Source organism: Epinephelus lanceolatus, chromosome 15 (genome assembly GCF_041903045.1).
Source record: "Epinephelus lanceolatus isolate andai-2023 chromosome 15, ASM4190304v1, whole genome shotgun sequence".
Taxonomy (NCBI): domain Eukaryota; kingdom Metazoa; phylum Chordata; class Actinopteri; order Perciformes; family Serranidae; genus Epinephelus; species Epinephelus lanceolatus.
The window spans coordinates 1,574,775-1,598,795 of record NC_135748.1 but is presented as its reverse complement, the minus strand read 5'-3'; the positions used below and the strand labels follow the sequence as shown (position 1 = coordinate 1,598,795).

Below are 24,021 nucleotides of genomic sequence, written 5' to 3'. Positions count from 1 at the left end.
TAATATTAATAATTAATATTACCTACAGCCTATTAAACATTATTCCACTCACATGACATGCAGGACAATTAATGATGGGCAAATGTGTTTGTGTATGTGTGTGCGTGGTGTTATATCACTCGAGCAGCTGCACATTTAACAGCCACGCATCACAGACAGTCCGCTGAACACCGCAACGGGTTGTGAATGAAATAAACTTAATTACAACATGTCAGTCTTGCACGAAATATCATTAACGTTACTCTTTGTAGTCAGGTAGGCATATGAATTACAGCGTTTCATTGCAAAGAATGCATGTAACGGGTACACTTGCGCTGTTTCTCCGCCATCTCGTTCAAATGAGACAGACGAAGGGGGCGGGTATTTATACGTCATGGCCTCAAGCTGAAAAAGACTTCCTGTTAGGAACCTCTCGTGTTACCTTACTCATCGCACCTAACAGATCCCTCCTAACGCCTAACGCTAACTCCTTACTGGCAGGAATACATGAGACGGCCTTAAAGATGGCGGACCTTGAATGACTTCCGGTTCAAGTAAGGAGTTAGGAGTTAGCAGTATAAAATAAGAGACTTGGGACGCACCCATAGACGCCGCATCGAGCGCTGAGCCGTACGTCAACGTCGCCGACATATTGGATGTGGCAGGGCTGCGCTGTAAACTAATACAGGTGAATGGACTTAATTTCATAAAGCGCCTTTCTTCAAAGAAATTTACGTTAATGCCTCTCGTTTATTCATTCACACACACACACTAATATACTTGGGAAACAGGCACCAGAAACAATGTATTTGATCTTCTCAGATGGCTAAGATAAGAACTTTATTGATACCACACAGGAGTAATTCACCTTACATCAGCTATAGAGAACAAGGTAGTGCCGCAAAACCATACACAGTACACATACATACACATATACAGTATATACACACACACACACACACACACACATATATATATATATATATATATATATATATATATATATATATATATATATATATATATATATATATATATATAGTAGCGATCCTGCAGTAAATGTTCTGTTATAATGTCAGTGTTCTGTGAGTTAATGGCATGTTTGGGATTGAATGAGTATAGGTAGGGGGGCGGGGTGTGAGTGTGACGGGAATGAGGGCAATGTGTGAGGGGGCTGGTGTGTGTAGGAGCGAGCTGGAGGAGAGAGCAGGAGTGCACAGTTGGAGTTACAGCTAAGTTCTTGTTTGTTGGTTGTTTTGGCGTGGTTACGGCCAACAGTAACCTGTACTGTTCAGTAATAAACGGTGGTTTGCCGAATAACTGCGTCATCCTTTCCACACGTCAGGCCAGGCCAAAAGTTTGGACACACCTCATTCAATGCGTTTTCTTTATTTTCATGACTATTTACATTGTAGATTCTCACTGAAAAACTATGAATGAACACATGTGGAGTTATGTACTTAACAAAAAAAAGGTGAAATAACTGAAAACATGTTTTATATTCTAGTTTCTTCAAAATAGCCACCCTTTGCTCTGATTACTGCTTTGCACACTCTTGGCATTCTCTCGATGAGCTTCAAGAGGTAGTCACCTGAAATGGTTTCCACTTCACAGGTGTGCCTTATCAGGGTTAATTAGTGGAATTTCTGGCTTCATCAATGGGGTTGGGACCATCAGCTGTGTTGTGCAGAAGTCAGGTTAATACACAGCCGACAGCCCTATTGGACAACTGTTAAAATTCATATTATGGCAAGAACCAATCAGCTAACTAAAGAAAAACGAGTGGCCATCATTACTTTAAGAAATGAAGGTCAGTCAGTGCGGAAAATTGCAAAAACTTTAAATGTGTCCCCAAGTGGAGTCGCAAAAACCATCAAGCGCTACAACGAAACTGGCACACATGAGGACCGACCCAGGAAAGGAAGACCAAGAGTCACCTCTGCTTCTGAGGATAAGTTCATCCGAGTCACCAGCCTCAGAAATCACAAGTTAACAGCAGCTCAGATCAGAGACCAAATGAATGCCACACAGAGTTCTAGCAGCAGACCCATCTCTAGAACAACTGTTAAGAGGAGACTGCGCGAATCAGGCCTTCATGGTCAAATAGCTGCTAGGAAACCACTGCTAAGGAGAGGCAACAAGCAGAAGAGATTTGTTTGGGCCAAGAAACACAAGGAATGGACATTAGACCAGTGGAAATCTGTGCTGATGAGTCCAAATTTGAGATCTTTGGTTCCAACCGCCGTGTCTTTGTGAGACGCAGAAAAGGTGAACGGATGGATTCCACATGCCTGGTTCCCACTGTGAAGCATGGAGGAGGAGGAGGTGTGATGGTGTGGGGGTGTTTTGCTGGTGACACTGTTGGGGATTTATTCAAAATTGAAGGCACACTCAACCAATATGGCTACCACAGCATCCTGCAGCGACATGCCATCCCATCCGGTTTGCGTTTAGTTGGACGACGATCATTTATTTTTCAACAGGACAATGACCCCAAACACACCTCCAGGCTGTGTAAGGGCTATTTGACCAAGAAGGAGAGTGATGGAGTGCTGCGGCAGATGACCTGGCCTCCACAGTCACCGGACCTGAACCCAATCCAGATGGTTTGGGGTGAGCTGGACCGCAGAGTGAAGGCAAAGGGGCCAACAAGTGCTAAACACCTCTGGGAACTCCTTCAAGACTGTTGGAAAACCATTTCAGGTGACTACCTCTTGAAGCTCATGGAGAGAATGCCAAGAGTGTGCAAAGCAGTAATCAGAGCAAAGGGTGGCTATTTTGAAGAAACTAAAATATAAAACATGTTTTCAGTTATTTCACTTTTTTTTGTTAAGTACATAACTCCACATGTGTTCATTCATAGTTTTGATGCCTTCAGTGAGAATCTACAATGTAAATAGTCATGAAAATAAAGAAAACGCATTGAATGAGAAGGTGTGTCCAAACTTTTGGCCTGTACTGTATATATAGGTAGTGCCGAAAAAATACACAGTATATACTGTGTATTGTTTTTCGGCACTACCTTGTTCTCTATAGCTGATGTAAGGTGAATTACTCCTGTGTGGGATCAATAAAGTTCTTAGCCATCTGAGAAGATCAAATACATTGTTTTTGGTGCCTAACGGTTTCCCAAGTATATTAGTGTGTGTGTGAATGAATAAACGAGAGCCATTAACGTAAATTTCTTTGTAGAAAGGCGCTTTATGAAATGAAGTCCATTCACTTGTATTAGTTTACAGCGCAGCCTTGCCACATCCAATATGGCGGCGACGTTGACGTATCGCAGCAGTGGGCAAACCCACTCGATGTGGCGTCTACGTATATATGTCTATGTTTGGGACTACCAGTAACAATAGTCTGTAGTTTGGTAATTAATGTAGCAGTATGATAGCCGCCATTACAGTGGCTTAGTGTGTATCTGTAAATGCACTGGAATAGATCCTCATGGTTTCCTTACCTGCCATCTTTAGCCTAGGAGATAGGATAAAGGAGATAGGAAAGGGTGGACGCTTAAGGAGTTAGGGAAAGGCAACAGCTAAGGTAAAAGAGTGCCAAATAAATAACAGTAGCAAAAAGGAGGAGGGAAACTGTGGCTAGACTTAATATTTACACCAGCCACTTCAGCTGAGCTAATTGCTATCTGTGTGTGTGTGTGTGTGTGTGTGTGTGTGTGTGTGTGTGTGTGTGTGTGTTATAGATAGTTCCACATACACTGGACCCAGCTGCAGTGAGTGATGTGGAGGCTGCCAGGGTTGGATTACAGCCTGTCAGAGACTGGAGAGCCTTTGGTCTCCAGGGCTACCCAGGTAAACACAGAAGTAAACTCAAATACAAAGGGTTCAACACACTCTCAGACCAAAATTGGATGCAGTTTTAAAAAGTGACACAAAGAAAAAAAACACACAAAAAAGATGTGCGGCAATCAGAGGAAAACACAACATTTTGTGTGATTGTGTTCTGCCAAGATCCTCCAGAACAGATTCAGTGCTCCTTATCATTAGCCCTTGTTAGACAGAGATCCAATAAAGAGCTGCTACAAAGTCCCTTCTTCATGCCGCCTTTGCATTTTTATACAGAACCAAACAACGGCAGCATCGTGCAACTCCAATGTGTGATTTCAGACAGCATGCCAGCATCACAGAATCAAAAGACGCGTGACAAGTGTGACATCTAACACAACAGTGTTGGCCTTTAGTGTGAAATATAACATACGTGTCAGCAGCACTTTATAATCAATAACAATGGTATTAATATGGCAATAACAAGGGGCTATAGATTCTCCAGGTATGTGGAACTCTTCAGGAACGATGAACAGCATTCTTCCAAAAGATATTTCCTCATTTGGTGTTATGATGATGTTGGTGGAGAGCAGTCTAACACGTCGCTTCAGAGTCTGCCATACAGTTGCAGTCAAAATTATTCAACCCCCATTGCATATTAGGCTTCTTGGCAAAATGTACAATTTTTCAGCTGTTTGCAATAAACAAAGTAGAAAAGAACAGTTGAAATAGTTTAATAAAACTAATATTACCATGGTTTTTATCCAAATTCAACACAAAATGCTACTTTTAATCACTACTGCAGTCTCAAAATTATTCAGCCCCCTGTCTCAAGCACACCTGATGCAACTAATCACAATTATTCAACCCCCTGTTTCAAGCACACCTGGTGCAACTAATCAAGGGCTTCATTAGTTCAGGTGTGCTTGAGACAGAACACATAAATACCTGGACTGGCTAGGGTTTTGTTGAGAGTGACGTTTGATTGCATGTTAGAAATATGGCTAAGTCAAAAGAATTGTCCAAAAAGTTCAGAGAAGAAATCATTGCCTTGCACAAACAAGGAAAGGGATACAAAACAATAGAAAAAGCTCTGAATGTTAGTATAGCATAGTTCGCAATTTCAAAGTTAAAGGAACAGTGGCTACACTACCTGGATGTGGCAGAAAGAGGAAACTATCAGCAGCTGCCACCAGATTCCTGAGGAGGCAAGTGGTCAAAAACCCTCGAGTGACTGCAAAACACCTGCAGCAAGACTTGGTGGCAGCAGGCACTGAGGTTTCAGTTTGTACAATAAGGTGCATACTAAACACTGAAGGGCTCCATGCCCGGACTCCAAGACGTACACCACTGCTGACCCAAAAGCACAAGAAAAGTCGGCTCCATTATGTTCAAAGCCATATAAATAAGCCACAGAAGTTTTGGAATTCTGTTCTGTGGAGTGATGAAACAAAACTGGAACTTTTCGGGCCTATGGAACAGAGGTACGTCTGGAGGAAGAAGAATGAAGCATATGCTAAAAGGACACCCTGCCTACAGTGAAGCATGGCGGTGGCTCAGTGATGCTCTGGGGCTGCTTTGCTGCCTCTGGCACTGGAAACCTGCAGCGTGTGGAGGGCACGATGGATTCAGTCAAGTATCAGGAAATCTTAGGTAAAAACGTCATGCCGTCTGTGAGGAAGCTGAAGCTTGGGCGTCATTGGACCTTCCAGCAGGATAATGATCCCAAGCATACCTCATAGTCCACCAAGGCTTGGTTTCAGAAGAAGAAATGGAAGATTCTAGAGTGGCCATCACAGTCGCCTGACTTGAACCCCACAGAAAATCTCTGGTGGGATTTGAAGAAGGCGGTTGCAAAACGCACACCCAAGAATATTACTGAACTGGAGGCCATTGCCCATGAGGAATGGGCTAAGATTTCTCAGGAACGCTGTCTGAAGCTGGTGTCTGGCTATGCATCACGTTTGCAGCAGGTCATAACAGCAAAAGGGTGCTCTACTAAGTACTGAAGATGCTTGTCATGAAGGGGTTGAATAATTTTGAGACTGCAGTAGTCATTAAAAGTAGCATTTTGTATTGAATTTTGATCAAAACCCTTGTAATATTAGTTTCACTGAACTACTTAAACAGTTCTTGTGTAATTTGTTTATTGCAAACAGCTGAGAAATTGTATATTTTGCCAATAAGCCTAATATGCAATGGGGGTTGAATAAATTTGATTGCAACTGTAAGTGTTCAGTTGGATTAGGATCTGGTGGCTGTCAAGTCCTAACATATGATGCATCATCTTCATCAAACCATTCAGTGAGCCCGAAAGCGCTGTGTGAAAGCATCTGCAATTCCTTTCTCCATTTATTTAGACAGGATTTTTTTTTAATTTGTCACCTGACTCTATGTCAGAGCATTGTATTTCATTATGGTATACTACTGTACAAGCACAGCACTACAGTGAGACCACATGTAGAACTAGAAAAGTGTTCTCAGTAGAGTGCAGATCTTTGTCAGGTGTGTCTGCAGTAGAGATGCGCGGATGGCAGTTATAACCGCCTGGTCCGCGGTTAATCCGCGGATCGGGCGGGTCGGGTGATAAAAATGAACAATCTGATTAATGGCGGATGGGTTATGGGCGGGTGAAAATAATAGCCTAATAATAACTTTTATTTAAATCGCACCCTTTAAAAACAAAGTTTACAAATTGCTTTGACAAACATTAATGAGGGGAAAATGTATTGCATGCTCTAAAATGTGAACAACACATTTTAATATTTATATTTAGTCAGGCACAATCTCATTGACTCTCATTGAGCCTAATTGAGGACCCCTGTGTATGGACCAGAACACCGGAGCATGATGGAGGGCGCAAAGGCAGTTCGAGAGAAAATTAAAAAAGGAGAGCTTAAAACCAAGACAAAGGAAGGGCAGAAAAGTTCAGTGTGGGAGCGATTTAGCGTAGTGCTTAACAATGATGACTCAAGTGCTGGATATGCAATATGCAACGGCTGTGAAGCCGTGTATGTATATGATAGCCACAAAACAGGTACCTCGAACATGAAACATCATGTGTGTGATAAAACAAAAACAAGCAGGCCAAGTCCGACAAATACCTTAAACTCATTCGTCCGCCGAGACAGCAAAAGAGTAGTCCCACTGAAAGTTAGATCCAAGTTAGTGGACGACTGCGTGGATTTGTGCTGTGTGGATATGTGCCCATTTGATATGTCTTCTATATCATCATGCTTATATCCCGCTGATAAATAATGTATGATTGGTTGGGCAAGCATACTCTTTAAATGTGTCATGTGGAAGGGTTTATTTAACACAGTGATCCCCGCAGCAGCAGAAATGAGTGTCTCCTCATTAAGAGGATGAAAGCTGAAGTGTTTAGGGCACCATTATCTGTTCAGATTCAATTAAATGCTTCAAAACTCATTGGATGATGCTTCACAGTGCAGTTGGACAATGACCTGACGCATACTGCAAAAGCAACCAAAGACATTTTTAAGGCAAAGAAGTGGAATGTTCTGCAACGGCCAAGTCATATCATCTGACCTGAATCCAACTGAGCATGCGTTTCTCTTGCTGAAGCCAAAACTGAGGGCAAAACACCCAAAACACAAGCAGGAAGTGCAGACGGCTGCAGTAAAGGGCTGGCAGAGCATCACCAGGGAAGAAACCCAGCATCTGATGATGTCTATGGGTCCAACACTTCAGGCAGTCATTGACTGTAAAGGATTTGCAACCAAGTATTAAAACTGACTGTTTAATTGATGATTATGTTAGTTTGTCCAAATACTTATGAGCCCTTAAAGTCGGGGGACTGTGTGAAGAAATGGCTGTAATTCCTACACGGTTCATACTACATTTTTGAAAAAAGCCTTAAATGAAAGCTGAGAGTCTGCACTTTAAGCAGGTATTCATTGTTTCATTTAAAACCCATTGTGGTGGTGTGCAGAGCCAAAATGACGACAACTGTATCATTGTCCAAATAATTATGGACCTGACTGTATATACATCAGTGAGAATTATCCAAAAGCTCTCAGACCACGGAGAAAACAGCTTCTACCAGTGATGATGGAGGCAAGGAATAAAGGACATTATGCTGTCCTGAAATGACAAGCTCATTCATTTGACTTGGTAGATAACATAATCATGAGTTCATTTTTAAATTATATTTTTATAACAAGAGTTTTGAATTTATTTAGAGTTGCCATGTACTGACAAGATCTAAATACTGCACAGGGTATTAAAGCCTTAGTGTGTCCGATTTAGGGGGATATATTGGAAGAAATGGTATAATAAGTAGATTTCTTCACATAAAATTAAGAATCGTTGTGTTTTCGTTACATTGGAATGAACTGTTTGTATCTACATAGGGAGTAGGTCCTCATTTACGGAGATCACCGTGTTGCACCGCCATGTTTCTACAGTAGCCCAGAATGGACAAACAAAACATTGACTCTAGATGCGTGAGCCACCATAGTTAGTAGCCCCTCCAGGATGAGTGTTTAAAAAACACAGATTTTGTTTTTAGGTCTGTTATGGCCTCCCTTCGACAAAAGGCGCAGCTGAGACAGGAACATATGAAGGACGCCGGACACAATTTTCAAGGGGGAAACCATGATGGTGTGAAACAGCAGAGGCACTTTAGCAACCTGGTCAGTACTGCCATTAGCATCTGGCTAGCAAACAATTCTTCAAAATGGAGAAGGATAATAATAATTTTTAAAAAAAAGTGGCAGAGCTTTTACTTACCACAACTGCAGAGGGTACCAGCTTAATTTAAAACAGACTACATTATAAACAGGCCATTATTTATTATTCCCTCTGTATTTTTATATTGTTACTTTTTATCAGCTCCCGTTTGCCTTAATAAAGTGAATGCATCTTGCTGTTATTTCAAACTCAATACTTCCTGTATCTGTATAAAAAATAAAAGCCCTTATAACTTCGGTTGAGAGAATCCCTTCATTTTCTAAAAAGGCTTTCATTGTGAAACATTTGCAGGAACTTGTTGTGGAGGATTCAGTGACTTGCACAGTTTGCATGCGCAGCTTCAAATGTAGCTCCTCCCATCTGGTGGCACTTTATACGTTACCACAATAATATTTCAGCTGGGACATGAACAGCCAAAGTGACTGAAATAAGAGTAATAATAATAAAAATAGGACAAGAATAACCTGATGACATCACACACATCATGAAAGATGACTGGGGACGATTGGTGTGGACCATCGTGTGGTCTGTCATGTCTGTTGGTCATGTCTGTCGGCCAAGTCACGGCATTTTATGACTCCACAATGGTCTAATCCAGTGATTTTCAACCACTGTGCCACAGCACAGTAGCGTGCCATGGAAAATTATTCAATTTCACTGAATTGATCAAAAAAATATTACTTTAGTTGTTGGAAATCGTTTGCCAGTGTTGAGCGTCTGTGTCTTTAATGCCATTACTGGCAGAGTAATTAAATAATCTCTGTTGACAGTGGGTGGCAGCTAGTGCTGCACGATTTTATAAAAATGTGCGATTGTGATTTGAGTGGACAATATCGCGATTTGCGATTGCGATTGCAATATAATACATAAATGGTATCATTAGTCTTTTTGCTTGATTCAGTGTTTCCCCTACATTATATTAGGGGGGCACTGAGATGACCTGACATAGTTATTTTATGGACAGTGTGTTAATAACCATCAACAGACTGAGCACAGTCAAATACACTGCTCACACAGGAGCGCAGCACAGCACTGTACACACAGTGGAGCGAGCATATGTTGCGTTCAGGCGTTGTAAATGACAAATTCCAGCATATGAATAGGCCATTGCAAAACATAGCAGCATGTCAAGTGGGCCGAGCTCGAGCAAAATTGCTCAATTTTTCATTTGTTATATAGTTTGTTATGGAGTCCGTGATTTCCCCGTGACACTTACAAATGTTTGCATAACTGTGCTTGGATGTTGTTTTATGAGGCTCTGGTGGCTTTCAGTTGTCTCTTTGTCTTTAATGTTACGCGGCTTGGCTTTCTCTCGCATGCACTCTTCCTACTTTTCTCTGTGCTGTCTCAAGTGCTGATATAGATTGGTCGTGTTGCCGGATGAACCCCCTCCAGATTAGTGTTGTCACGGTACCAAAATTGGGACCCATGGTACGATACCAGTGAAAATATCATGGTTCTGAGTAGTGTCATGATACCACAGCAAAAATGAGGCAGATGTGCCGTTTGTCATTTATAAAAAGATAAATCACTTTTCTATAATACATTAATGATATTTCAATGGAATAAATTACTTATTGACTTATTCATACTTCAAAAACAGCATCAATAAGTGATTAACATAGGGAGGATCAAAATAAAATAAATAAATAAAATAAAAATCAACCAGCCACCCTCCTCCCCTGACAAGTAAAGAACAGTCCCTTCATAAGTAAAGAACAGTCCCTAAAGTGCGGTGAGGTTTGTGGGCCGTTACCTGCCACAAAGAGAGAAATGTGAACGGCTCGTTTCTCCTCTGACACATCACATACCTGTGTGCTGCTGCCACGGCTCGGCTGTCCAGGTACTTTTGGGCAGTCATGACGCCAAGAAGAGGACATTATTGGAGCCGGACTTCTCCGTTGCCGGTAAGCCATCTTGCACCGCGGAGTACTATGGCTGCCGTATTTGACAGGAATACATTCCTGTCTGTGTCTGTGACTCCCGTTCAACCCACAACCGGCGGGATTCGCCTTTCGTTTCTGCTGCTGGTTGAAATCTGTACTCGCACAGCGTGCTGAATGATTTATTTTGCTCGCACAAAACTATTAGTCGCAAATGCGAGTGCGGTGATGGATGGAGTAAAATATCACCACACTGCCGACATTTTACTCCGTCTGTCACCGCATGCCATTTTAATTACGTTATCAAAACACGCTGCTATTATGCGGCCTTGCTTTTCACTTATTCCACCGAATACTGAATGTGTGTTTTTTTGCAATATTCGGCCGAATATATTCGGTTACCAAATATTCGGTGCATCCCTACTGAAATCGCTTTTTTGTTTTTCCAAAAATTTGAACGTATTTCTCCAGGGAGTGCAGTTAGCGACAGTGGAAGCGCCATGCCAGTGTAGCTACGAAACCGAAAGTTTGTCGGACTTAGCAACAGTAACTAAGGGGGGCGGGCCTTAGTGAAGGGTGAATTGGCACATTGAACTCCATGTTAAGTGAGACCAGAAATCTCTGGAAGACAGCAGATCATGCCAGTTTCCTAACTACAGACACAAATGTCACGCTACTTATTTCTCAGGTTGTCCTCTCTCTCAGGGTATAGAATTTATAATGATCTGGGTTATTGTTTTTGAAGAAATGCCAGCAGTTTGAGACATGCGCCTCTGCTAAATCTCTATGAGACTAACTGCCTCAGCCAGGAGTCACTGAGCAGTTAACATTACCAAGGCAACCGCTCTGACACACAAACACACAGACAGGTTGGTGTGAGTGTGTTTAGAGAAAATAACAGCAGAATCTCCATTTTAAACAGCAACAATATATATCAGTGTTTTCCGTCTATCATAAACTACTACAGCCTTTACTACTGTTGACACTTTTGGGATTAGGGGTGGGAATTGATAGGATTTTATTGATATCAGTGCCATTATCAATTCTGCTTATATAACCAATTCCTTATCGATTCCCTTATTGATTCCTCCTGTGAATTTTCTGTGTAGAAAAAGTAGACCTTACAGGTTTTCGGTGTCAACAGCACAAATTTTATTGAGTTTCTATTCTAAACGAGATAAGTGCTTGTGTAAGTAAACAAATATGAAATTGGTCCACCGCTATCATCTAAAATGGAACAAATGAAAGAATATTTGTACAGCATTTGTTTTCATCTACGTCAAATAACGTTACATAATGACAAATGCTTCAGCATGCTGGTGGTAGGGCTATTAAGATATTGGCAAAAAGTGAGCGATTTTTTTTTTGCCCCCAGCGATATATATTGCGATTTATATATTTTTTTAAGGATGCATTATTTTCCACCACATGACTTAAGTAGCTCTACTTGGTGAGAATTAATCATTCTGGAATTATTAGGCTGATATTGCTTTGAATGCAACAGCATAAAATGTGCTCAAAATAAGCATTTGTTCAGTGAAACCACCATCTTTTTCAGTGTTTCCCCTATATGCAGCGGCGTACCGCCACTGCTGAAACATGACCGCTGCTGCTGATTTTTTTTTTTTTTTTTTGACTTAGCTCTTTAGTAACTACTGTTATATTATTTGGCACTACGGACGCTTCATATCCAAGTAATAATAATAATAAATAATAATAATAATAATAATAATAATAATAATAATGATAATACATTTTATTTGGAGGCGCCTTTCACGTTACCCAAGGTTGCCTTACAGAGCATTGAGGATAAAAGACCTTGTTAAAACAGAACATCAACATAAAAACAAGTGTAGTGCATAGTGTCCAGTTAGAGTGAATATGCCAGTTTGGACAGGTGGGTTTTGAGTTGGGCTTTGAATGATGTGATGGGGTCTGACTGTTGTATGTGTGGGGGGAGGGAGTTCCAGAGTCTGGGTGCCGAGCAGCTGAAGGCTTGGGCACCCATTGTACTGAGGTGTGAGGTGGGGATGGTGTGGAATCCAGCAGAGGTTGAGCGGAGGGTGCGGGAGGGGGTGTATTCCTGAAGGAGGTCAGAGGTAAGTGGGGGCTAGATTGTGGAGGGCTTTGTAGGTGAGGAGAAGGTTTTTGTAGTGGATGCGGTATTGTACAGGGAGCCAGTGAAGTTGGATGAGAACAGGGGTGATGTGGTCAGATGATTTGGTGCAGATGGTGATCTGGGCGGCCAAGTTCTGAATGATTTGCAGTCTGTTGATGAGTTTGGTGGGGAGGCCAGTGAGGAGGGCGTTGCAATAGTCGATGCGGGATGTGACAAATGAGTGAACCAGGATTTCAGTGCTGCATTGGGACAGTGATGGGCGGAGTCTGGAGATGTTGCGGAGGTGGAAGAATGCAGTCCGGCTGATTTGCATATTTGAATATGATTTGAATATGAGGTGCAAATGAGAGGGTGCTGTCTAGAATGGCACAGAGGCTCTTGACTTGGGAGGAGAAGGGTACAGGGGATCCGTCGATGATTATGGGTGGAGCTGGGGTGTGTTGTGACTTGGTGAGGGTGGATTTGGAGCAGATGAGCAGGGCCTCTGTTTTATTGCCATTAAGTTTCAGGAAGTTCCTGCTCATCCAGCTCCGGATGTCTTCAAGACAGGTGGTGAGGGAGGTGGGAGGAATGGCAGTGGTGGGTTTGGAGGAGATGTAGACCTGTGTGTCGTCGACGTAGCAGTGAAAATGGACCCCATGGTGACGGAGGATTGTGCCCAGGGGGAGGAGGTAGATGATGAAGAGAAGTGGACCCAAGACTGACCCCTGGGGGACACCCAGTGAAACACCCGAACACCCAGACTTGTGGTTCCTTAATTGAACAAATTGTTGACGGTCGATGAGGTATGATGTGAACCAGGAGAGTGCAACACCAGTGATCCCAATGCCAGCCAGGCGGTCCAGGAGTAGTGGGTGGGAGATGGTGTCGAATGTTGCGCTGTGGTCCAGGAGGATGAGAATGGTGAGTAGTCCAGAGTCAGCTGCATGAAGGAGGTCGTTGGTGATTTTGACCAGGGCTGTTTCAGTGCTGTGTTTTGGACGGAAACCGGATTGGAAGGGTTCGTGGAGGTTGTTTGTGTTGAGGTGGGACTGTAGTTGTGCGGCAACCACCCTTTCAAGTGTTTTGGAGATGAAGGGAAGGTTGGAGATGGGCCAGTAGAGGTTAAGGTCAGCTGGGTCAGCACCGGGTTTTTTCAGGATGGGTGTGATGGCAGCCAGTTTGAGAGTCGGGGGTACAATACCAGTGGTGAGGGAGGAGTTAATTATGTTGGTGATCATGGGGGAACGCACACACACAGACACAGGTGAGCACACGAGAGCGCGGCTCAGGCCGCATTTTCCTGAGTCCGAGATAGGGATGTAACGATTACCGGTAAAATGCTAAACCGCGGTAAAATTCCCGACGGTTGGTATTACTGTTTCAGATTTTAATTATCATGAAAAACATGTTTGATTACCGCACTTTGAAAAACTCACGGTGATACTGCTCATTGCCAGGAAAAGCAGCAGCAGTCCCTCAGACATAGGCGCGCATGCGCAGTTTGCAATGTTTGGCCTTTGAAAACATGGCGGAAGGCACCGAAGGCACCCGCACAGACAGGTCTCCGGAGATTTTTTCCCCCTCTAAAAGGACAAAGTCTGAAGTCTGGACATATTTTGGATTTTATAAGGATGCTGAGGGGAAAGTAATTGAAGATAGTCACCCTGTTTGCAGAAAATGCAGGAAAAAAGTCTTTGCGAAGGGGGTAACACTTCAAATTTGATGAGCCATTTCCATGACCACCACCCACAACTATACAGTTAGTGTACCTGTGCCTGGTTCACACTACACAACTTTTCTGCCCATTCTGAAAGTCACTATGTCACATTACACGATTGTGGAGTCATAAAATTGTGCTGTGACTTGGCCAACAGACATGACACACTACACGATGGTACACACCAATTATCCCCGGTCGTCTTTCACAATATGTGTGATGTAATCAGGTTATTCTTGTCCTATTTTTATTACTTTTACTATCATTTCAGTGACTGTGGTTGTTCATGTGCCAGCTGAAATGTTGTTGTAGTAACGTAAAAAGTGCCAGCAGATGGCATTTGAAGTACCCCACGCAAACATACAAGTCACTGAATCCTCCACAACAAGTTCCTGTAAATGTTTCACAATAAAGGCCTATTTAGAAAATGGAGGGATTCTCTCATCCGAGGTTATAATGGGCTTTTAATTTGAAACAAATTCAGGAAGTGTTGTGTTTGAAATGACGGCGCGATGCATTAACTTTATCAAGGCAACGGGAGTGGATAAAAAGTAAAAATATAAAAACACAGAGGGAATGATAAATAACAGACCGTCTATGATGTAGTCTGTTTCAAATGAAGCTAGTAGCCTCCGCAGTTGTGGTGAGTAAAAGTCCCGCCACTATTTTTTAATTTTCCTACTTTATGTCCGTCTCCATTATGAAGAAATAACATTGTTTGCTAGCTTGATGCTAATGGCAGCACTTAGCGGGTTGACAAAGTGCCTCTGCTGTTTCACACCATCGTTTTCCCTTTTTACTCTGTGTGGTAACATCCCTAGAGGAAATATTAAAAAGGCTTGGGTGTTGTTGCCCTACAGTTGTCTATGGCAGCAGCTAACTCTGTGTTCCTATTGGTCAAAGTGACGGCTGTGATGGGAGTAATCGTGAACGACAAAAAGAAAATCAAACATGCTAGACTTTCTGTTTGAAAGAAAGTACATTGTGCTCTTTATTTTATTTGTTTTTCTAAATAAATTTTAAATGATTTCAGTGTGTGTAAGTACTTTTTGAACATTTTCAACACATTTCAACAATACCGTGATAATGATGATAACCGTGATTATTTTGGTCACAATAACAGTAATATGAAATTTTCATACCTTTACACCTCTAGTCCGAGACAATTATAACCGAGCCTGGCCTGAACCTACAGCATGGCACTGTACACACAGTCTATGGAGCGGAGCCTGTGTTGTGTGCAGGCGTTGTCACATAACCTAAATAACAAATTCCACCACTTGAATAGGCCATTTATTCTTTATTCTACTAAATTAGACATCTCTGTTGGTCACTCATTAAAACGCAAGCGAGTTTTACGCGCATCAGTTGGCAATTTAAACGTGCATGCTTAATTTAATTAGGGCAAGCCACATTGCAAGCCCTGCGATGTAAGTATTGCACACATGTGCGATGGCGATGCTTAAAAGATATACTATCGTTCAGGCCTAGTTACTGGTGTTTCTGCCCTGCATGTAATTACGGTGCTGCATAAATTGCATGTCGCGTTGTTAGTCTTTTTTGGTGAAGTGAAGCCTCGCTTTCAACCACTTCTGTTTCTCCACCATTATGTCTTCTTTGTTGTTGAACGTGCTGCTGACTGACAAGCGTGATATGTTTCATCAACGTAAAGATTTGGCGTAATGAAAATAATCGATAAGGGAATCGTTAAGCATAAAGACTTGAGTGTCCTGAAAGGCACCTATAAATAAAATGTATTATTATTATTAATTATGTCGATGAATTGAACCAGTTGGAACCGGTTCTCGATTCCCATCCCTATTTGGGATTATGACTGGTAAATACATATTGTAATGTATTGTAATATTATACACAGATAGTGCTCGGTATTTGTACTACATGTATTATGCAGCATGAATTTACACCTATTAGCACTTTTCAACTATTCTAACTACTTCACCTTCTTACTCATTTCAGTCAGCATTGCAGTGTAGCATCAGCTTTTCAACAACCCTTAAAATTTTCAGTGTTATGAGTGTCTTTTCAATGACATTCATACTAATTCGACCCCTTTCAACTTTTTCAACTATTTCTATCACTTTACCTCATCTTAGACATTAAAGACAGTATTGCAGTGTAGCATAAGCTTTTCAAAAAACCTTAAAATATTCCACATGATTCATACATGCATGGTATTAGTCAACATTTCAAGTGAGCATTGCAGTGTAGCTTGAGCATTCACACCCGCAATCTCTTTTCTCCTGTGGCTGAGGACTGGCTCAGCAACATGATATTAGCATTTTATCAAAAACCCATCTTGGCTCCTGGTTTGGTAATACAGGGTTACAATATATCCAGAAAAGACAGAATAAGTTTTGGTGGTGGAGTAGCCATCTGTATGTAAAGTTATATTCCTGCTGAATATAGAGATGATCTAAATATCTGTGACTTAGAAGCATTATGGGTTCTGGTTCATTAGTAAACACCTGTGTGACTGTTTACTAATGACACACCCACTCCCAAACCCTCTTCCTCTCCTGCCTCTCAGGCCACCATCTCCTGCTCCAGCTCCCCTTATCGTCCACCCCAGGTATTACCTCTTTCACCGGTCCATCTCCCCACTCAAACCACATTTGCCATACCTTCTTCTATAAACACCAGTATCTCCCGCTGTAGATCCACTGCCCCACATTCATAATCACGTCCCTCTTCGGTTAATCATGTTAATTTAATCCAAATACCTCGTCAGCCTCTCCCATCCCCTGTTTCTAGTGACAACCCTGTAAATTTTGGTCTTTAAAATATATCAGATCCCTTAACAACAAATGTTTTTTATGTCATGATTTTATCACTTTCAATAACCTGGACTTTTTTATCATCACCGAAACATGGTTATCCCAAGGCGACTGTGGTGCTCTTATTAAAGTCATTTGCTGTCATTTATAGAGATGATTTTAAATGCACCCCAGTTTTTATGAACAATGTTACTTCTTTTGAACATCTTGGTTTTATTGTAAATTGTAATGATCCTGTATTGATTTTAATAATTTACAGACCGCCCAAGCCAAATGGTGTTTTTATTGAGGAATTCTCAGAGCTTTTATCTCATTTTATGTCTACAGTAAGTATGGTAAAATCCTTATATTGGGTGATTTTAACATTCATGTCTGCTGCCCCTCTCAGGTCTTTTTTTCTTGAGATTTATAGTTGGTTTTTTTTTTGTTTTTTTTTACTTATTATTTTAGTTCTCAGTGCAGACATGTTGTTCATTACACCTTTATATAACACATCAGAAAATTTGACCACAGTTAGGTGTATACAGCAATGAAGTGTAGTAAGGAATTTGACATAACAGAAATAACATATTTGTATCAGATATATGTTACATACGTGACTTAATGATGACAAATAAACAATTGAATAAATAAGAAAAAAGACAAAAAGGAAAAAAAGGGGGGAAAGGCATAAGGAAAATAATTTATTTTAAATGTAGAGAAAAAATACATAAAATTAAATAAATACTAAAAGGGGTGGAAGGGTAGGGGGTCAGGGTGTAGGGTTGTCACTGTATTAGTAGTTTCATCATAGGGCTCCATCTCTTAACAAAAATATTTTTTTGTAACCTCAAAGAATAGGTTATCTGTTCCATCATATAAATTTCCCAAATCCTTTGAATCCACTGGTTATATGTGGGTGGTTCAGTCTTCCGCCAGTTGATTGTGATACATTTTAATGCTGCAGTTAACAAAATCTGTAATATATATTAGGGATGTCCCGGTCCAGCTTTTTCACTTCCGATTCGATACCGATATTATAGCCTTGAGTTTTGGCCGATACCGATCCTATCCAAGCGCGTATTATACATATTCACTTATTTTGTTGTCAGTCATGTTAGAAAAGGTTTGATCAAGCGATATTACACTAACAAGAACAACTACTTAATCGGGTTAGTTAGAATGATCCACAACAGTTGGTATGAGAAACTTACCTGTTTATTGTTAACAGGGTTAAATAAACAAACTTTAAACTTGAACATTAACATTAAATAAAAAATATAGCTGGTTTCCTTTGGCTGCTTTGGCCCCTTAATAAATAGAAAATAAATCAACACAAGAAATCTTCAAAACATTGAAATTAAAATAGCAGCAAGACTCCAAATCCCTGAATGCGCTGTTTATCTCCTCTGGGTCTGTTAATAGTACGTCTCCCTGAACTCTTAGAGCTGGAATGGAGCTTAGAGCCTCTTTTTGCTTAATGTATCTCGCCAGCATACGTCCAGCCTTGTCCCTCTCTTCAAAATATTTTTTCCGAGCCCTGAACGATGCAAACTCAGCTTTGCGGGTTAGAATGGTATTTAATTCATATTTGAGTCTGGTTAGGGTGGTTAAACTAGTAGAAGATGTGTCTTGTTTAAAAGCGCTCTCTGCTATGTTATTTTTTTTCTCCAGCTCAAGCTGCTTAGCAATGCTGGTCTTTTTTTTAAAGGATGCATGCTGTATGGTATGGCCCCTGGTGAATGCCTTCAGGGTTTCCCAGGTTATGCCAGTGGAGGGTGCAGAAGGCATGTTAGTCTCCTTATAAAGGTTAATTTGGGTTCTTAGGGACTCTTTGAAATCTAAATCCAATAGGAGGCTCGAATTGAGTCTCCACCTTGAGGAACAAGCGGTTTTATTAAAGGGGAACATGCTGAGAAATACAGGGGCGTGGTCGGAAAGAAGTATGTTACCAATAGTGGAGGATGCTGCAGAGGAGGTGACAGAGTTTGAAATAAGAAAGAAGTCTATTCTTGACAGCGTGCCATGAGTGGATGAGTAAAAAGTGTAATCTCTAGCAGAGAGATGTAGCAGTCACCAGACATCAACAAACCCATAGTCCTTGCAAATGTCCTGTAGGGCCCGAGCAGCCTTATTTACATGAGAGGCAGGAGGGTTCCGGTCCAAGATATGATCTAATACTAGGTTAAAGTCCCCCCCATTATAATTGGATGGTTCCCTAGGTTATTTAAGTTAGACTCAAGTTTCCCGAAGAAGGCAGGGTCATAAATATTTGGAGCATATACATTCACTAGTTTTACAGTCTGACCTTGAATTACAGATAATAACAGTACAAAACATCCAGCTTCATCACTTAGTTCTTTAAGGTACTTAAATTGTAATTATTTGTTAATTAGAGTTATGATGCCCCTATTTTTATTACTCCCGCATGAGGCAAAAACATGACCCACCCAGCCCCAGCGCAGCTTTTTGGCTTCCTCTGGCATTAGGTGCGTCTCTTGCAAGAACACCTCATCACATTTGCGGGATTTAATAAATGACATAATCTTCTTTTTTTTGATTGGATGATGCATTCCCCTTGTCATGTCATAAAGTTTAACCCATGCTTACTATCTGCTTTCATTCTATGATCCATTGTCAATTGTCCTTGAATAACAAAACCACTTACGTTTGAGCTGAGGGAGCACTATGTGTACCGTCATATGATTAGAGATAAACAAAAAAAAAAGGAACATAACTTGAAACATCAAGAAAGGGGTGCCTGAAAAGAGCAAAAACTAAATCTGGGTGATCAAAACAGAGCTTCACCAATGGGCACTTACACAGCGCTACCTCCACAAAGAAAAAACACTTGGGTCCATGAACACAGACAGCGACAGCCTTTGAAGAGGGCTGTGTAGCAGTAAAGGTCATTACAGTATTTAAGTCAGATTGGGATCATTTTTAATGTCTCTCTAATATTAAAGGGGCAATAAGCAAAATCGTTTCACTGCTAGGTTCGCTGTTGTGTACTGCCTGTAGAGCAAAACAAAGTGTGTCATGAGCCACTCCTCCCTCTACCTCTGCTCTCCTGCAGCTATGGAGCGCTTCTACCAGCTCTTCTAGTCACTGAGCCTTGCCTCCTTTTCAGCAAATATATTGCATTTATTACAGGGACCATCATCATTGAAGTAGGCAGGGAAATAGCTAAATACAGCCACCAGGCTGCCCACCGGGCTACATTTTACAATGCTAATTGCAAATGTTAGCTGGGCTGCCGACCTACTCACCTAACACAACTGAAACACCTGACCCATTGCTGGGACCGAGCCGCTAATAACTCAAGCTCCGGACATTAACCCATGCTACGATTGTAACATTAAATTTAATTGAATCGACATAGCGACATGTGCCTAACTTTACTGAAACACTAATTAAAACAGACATTTGACTTTATGTTGTACCTGTCCAGGAGAAGAAGAGCTAGCTCCGAGTCAGATTGTAGCCCCTTTAGCTCTTGCAGTGCTCTCCACCTTGGAAATGCAAGGCCAATGTTAATCCGAGTTCTGTCCCTTTCTTTATCCGACAACTTCTTCGCCAACAACCGTTGTTTCTTTAGAGGTACATGAACGTACATGAACGCACAGCCGGACCGGCTTGTAAACAATGGGCTGGAGATCAACACAGAGAGAGGGTGTGTGAGGTCATGCTATACTCTAGATGAAATTACACCTCTAGTTCTTCACATAGCATTTTTTTAATTCCTTCAATCTAGAAATGATGAATTTCGCTTATTGCTCCTTTAACAGAGGAAAACCTATTAAGTAGGGTCTTAAGCCCATTTTGATGAACTGATATGATGCCAACTTTTTAAACTCTTGCTGAGTAAAGTATAATTAAGGTTCAGTTTAACAGCTCAGCTTATAATATGAAAGACTGAGACCTCACCACTGTTGGTTAGATTGTCTATGGAGAGCCGTCGGTTGTGGGGAGAGAGTGGATGAAACTGGGTGCTTTCTTCGGGTCATCAAACTTGCGTCGGCCCTCAGCTGTCTGTATCACCAGCGCAGCAGGATATATGAGTAAGAATTTGACACGTTGTTCATGCAGCAACTGCTTGCATTGGTTGAACTTGGAGCGCATCTCAACGACTGGTCTGGAGTAATCCGGGAAGACCATTATGTGGTGGCCATTCCATGTCACTCTCCCCACCTTGCGCGCCTCTGTAGAAATCCGCTCTCTATCCTGGAACCGGAGAAACCTGCCGATGATGGTGCGCGGTAGAAGATCGCCATCTGGTCGGCGTCTGGTGATGGTCCTGTGAGTACGGTTGATCTCAACCCCATTGGGATAGTCCAGGTGCAGGAGCTGTGGGATGGTTTGGTGTAAAAAGGAGAGAGCGTCCTGACCCTTGCTTCCCTCGGGGAAAGCGACAAACCCTAAGTTGTTGCGTCGGGTCCTGTTTTCTAGGTCGTCAATTTTGCGGTGAAGTTGTTCAACTTTGGTCTTGGTGGCTGGGGGGGTCGTTTTCCAGAGCTTTAGTAGCATCTTCCAGAAAGTCCAGTCTAGCTTCTACATCGCCAATGCGCGTTGTAATTTCTGCTAGCTTGCTTTCAACAGTTGTGGTTGCTTGCTGAATGATAGAGTTTTTCCTCTTGTTTACCCAATGTTTCTTTGAGCAGTGCGTATATTTTAGCAATGTCTGCTGCCAGCGAAGCGTTGTCGACATCGGGCTCGCTGAGCTTAGCATCGAGGTTAGCCTGGACGGATTGGTTAGCATTAGTGCTGTGAGCTAGTCCAGACCTTGCTACCATGTTTGAACTGTTTCTTGTAGGAATACCGGGTGTTTTCGCTTGGTTACACATCTTTGTTGATTCCTTTTGATATTACGATTAAAGAGAGGTCAATTTGTTTCTTATATCTCATTCTATCATGAAATATACTGTGTCCACAGCCGGAGCTCTCTTTCAAGCTGCCATACTTGCTGCCCGCCTCACGTGCCTCCCAGACCTTTGTTTCTGATTTTATCAACACCCTTGAAGCTTTTAATCTCACTCAGGCAATACATGTACCAACCCACTCCAAAAGCCACACGCTGAACCTTGTTTTATACACCGGTCTCAGCCCTGATAATTTTAGGACAGAAGATATCTGTGTGAAGCAGTTTCATTTAGTGTGATTTTATTCCAAATTCCTACCACACATTTTATTCCCGTTCGCCGCTGTCTTTTTAATTCTACCTCTGCTAGCAAGTTTGCCAAGCTTTTTACTCCTATCTCTTTAACTGCCTCTTATCCCAATTTTAACTTTGAAGATTGTATTTCTCATTTTACCTCGGTGGAGCTGATCTTCCTTTTTAATCATTCGTGCCACAGTCCTGGACTCTGTTGCCCCGTATAAAGACAAAAAAACAAGCAGAGAATCACAACCCTGGCTGAATGATCTTACTCAAGAATTAAAGCGAGAATGCAGAAGAAAAGAGCGAAAATGGAAGAAAAACAGTTTATGAGGTTTTTATGACATTTGGAAAGATGCTATGCATAATTACCAAAAGGCAGTTAAAGAGGCAAGAGCCTCTTTCTTTTCTAATCTTATTTTATCTAATCATTCTAATCCCAGGATTTTAATTAAGGTTTTAGACTCCCCTACCCCCAGTTATTTTACTGATGCTTCTCAAGAGCTCTGTGAGAAGTTTTTAAAAAACTTTAAAGAGAAAGTTGATAATATTAGACAACAAATCACCCCACCAGATTGTGCTATTCATGGTAGCAGAGACATCTTTAATTATTTTAGCCGTTTTGAACCTGTGTCACCTTTTAACCAAAACCATTTTACTCATAAAACCAACTACGGGCAGTCTTGATTTTATTCCAACCAAATTTCTTAAGGAGGTTATTGACACAGTTGGGTCCAGTATTTTATTGATTATGAACAGCTCTCTATCACAAGGTATTTTTCCATGTTTTTAAACATGCTGTGGTCCAACCTCTTTTAAAGAAACCCAACCTCGATCCCACTGTTCATAACAATTTCAGGCCAATTTCTAAACTGCCATTTTTATCTAAAATTTTCGAAAAAGTGGTTTCTATCCAGCTTTTACCTTTTATGTGTCATAACAACATCTTTGAGAAATTTCAGTCAGGTTTAAGAGTTATACACAGCACAGAAACAGCCCTCCTCAAGGTAACTAATGACCTTCTTTTAACAGTCGACGGGGGAAAGTGCCATTTTAATTATTTTACACCTCAGTGCAGCTTTTGACTCTGTTGATCATGCCATTTTAATTAATCGTCTTAAAACGTGGGTTGGCATCAGGGACACTGCACTTAGTTGGTTTCAGTCTTATCTTTTAGAGAGAACCTTTGTGGTCACCATAGGTAACCACTCCGCTTCTACAGCTCATATATACCTGTGGTGTACCGCAGGGTTCAATTTTAGGTCCTATTTTATTCTCTATTTATATGCTCCCACTTGGTCAGATTATTCAACGCCATAATGTCTCTTTTCACTGCTACGCAGATGACACACAGATATACCTTCCGCAGAGACCTGGTGACCCCAAAAGCCTAGCTGCATTTGTTGACTGTATCCCTGATATTAACTGTGGGATGGCACAAAATTTTCTACAACTCAACAACTCAAAATCTCCTTCTCCGAAATCCTCTTGTTCAGTTCCCCTAACTCCATCAGCCTCATCAAAAATGGTCTCAGTCCCCTATCCTCAAACATTAAGCACACTAGCAGAAACCTTGGAGTAATTTTTAATTAGACTTAAGCTTTCAGCCCCATATCAAAAAAGTTGTACAGTCCTGTTTCCATCATCGTTAAGAACCATCTCAAAAATCAAACCAATGTTCACTCATTCTGATCTGGAAAAAGTCATTTATGCATTCATTTTCTCAAGACTGGACTACAGTAACTCCCTCCTTTCTGGCATCAAACATAAATCACTCTCCCGCCTCCAGCTAGTTCAGAACGCAGCAGCTAGGCTTCTCACTGGTTTAAACAGACAATATCACATCACCCCAATCCTGGCTTCCCTCCATTGGCTCCCTGTTCATTTTAGAATTGATTTTAAGATTTTACTGATCACTTT

The 24,021-nt window shown here is 41.4% G+C and overlaps 1 protein-coding gene across 1 annotated transcript in view; it reads left to right on the top strand.

The window, feature by feature from the left end:
- Positions 1–24,021, top strand: part of alkbh1 (alkB homolog 1, histone H2A dioxygenase) — a 43,127-nt gene that overhangs the window by 1,619 nt on the left and 17,487 nt on the right. The window contains exon 2 of the mRNA XM_033643557.2: positions 3,677–3,785. Within this exon, the coding sequence (XP_033499448.1) occupies positions 3,677–3,785 (109 nt within the window). The remainder of the gene's footprint in view (positions 1–3,676; positions 3,786–24,021) is intronic.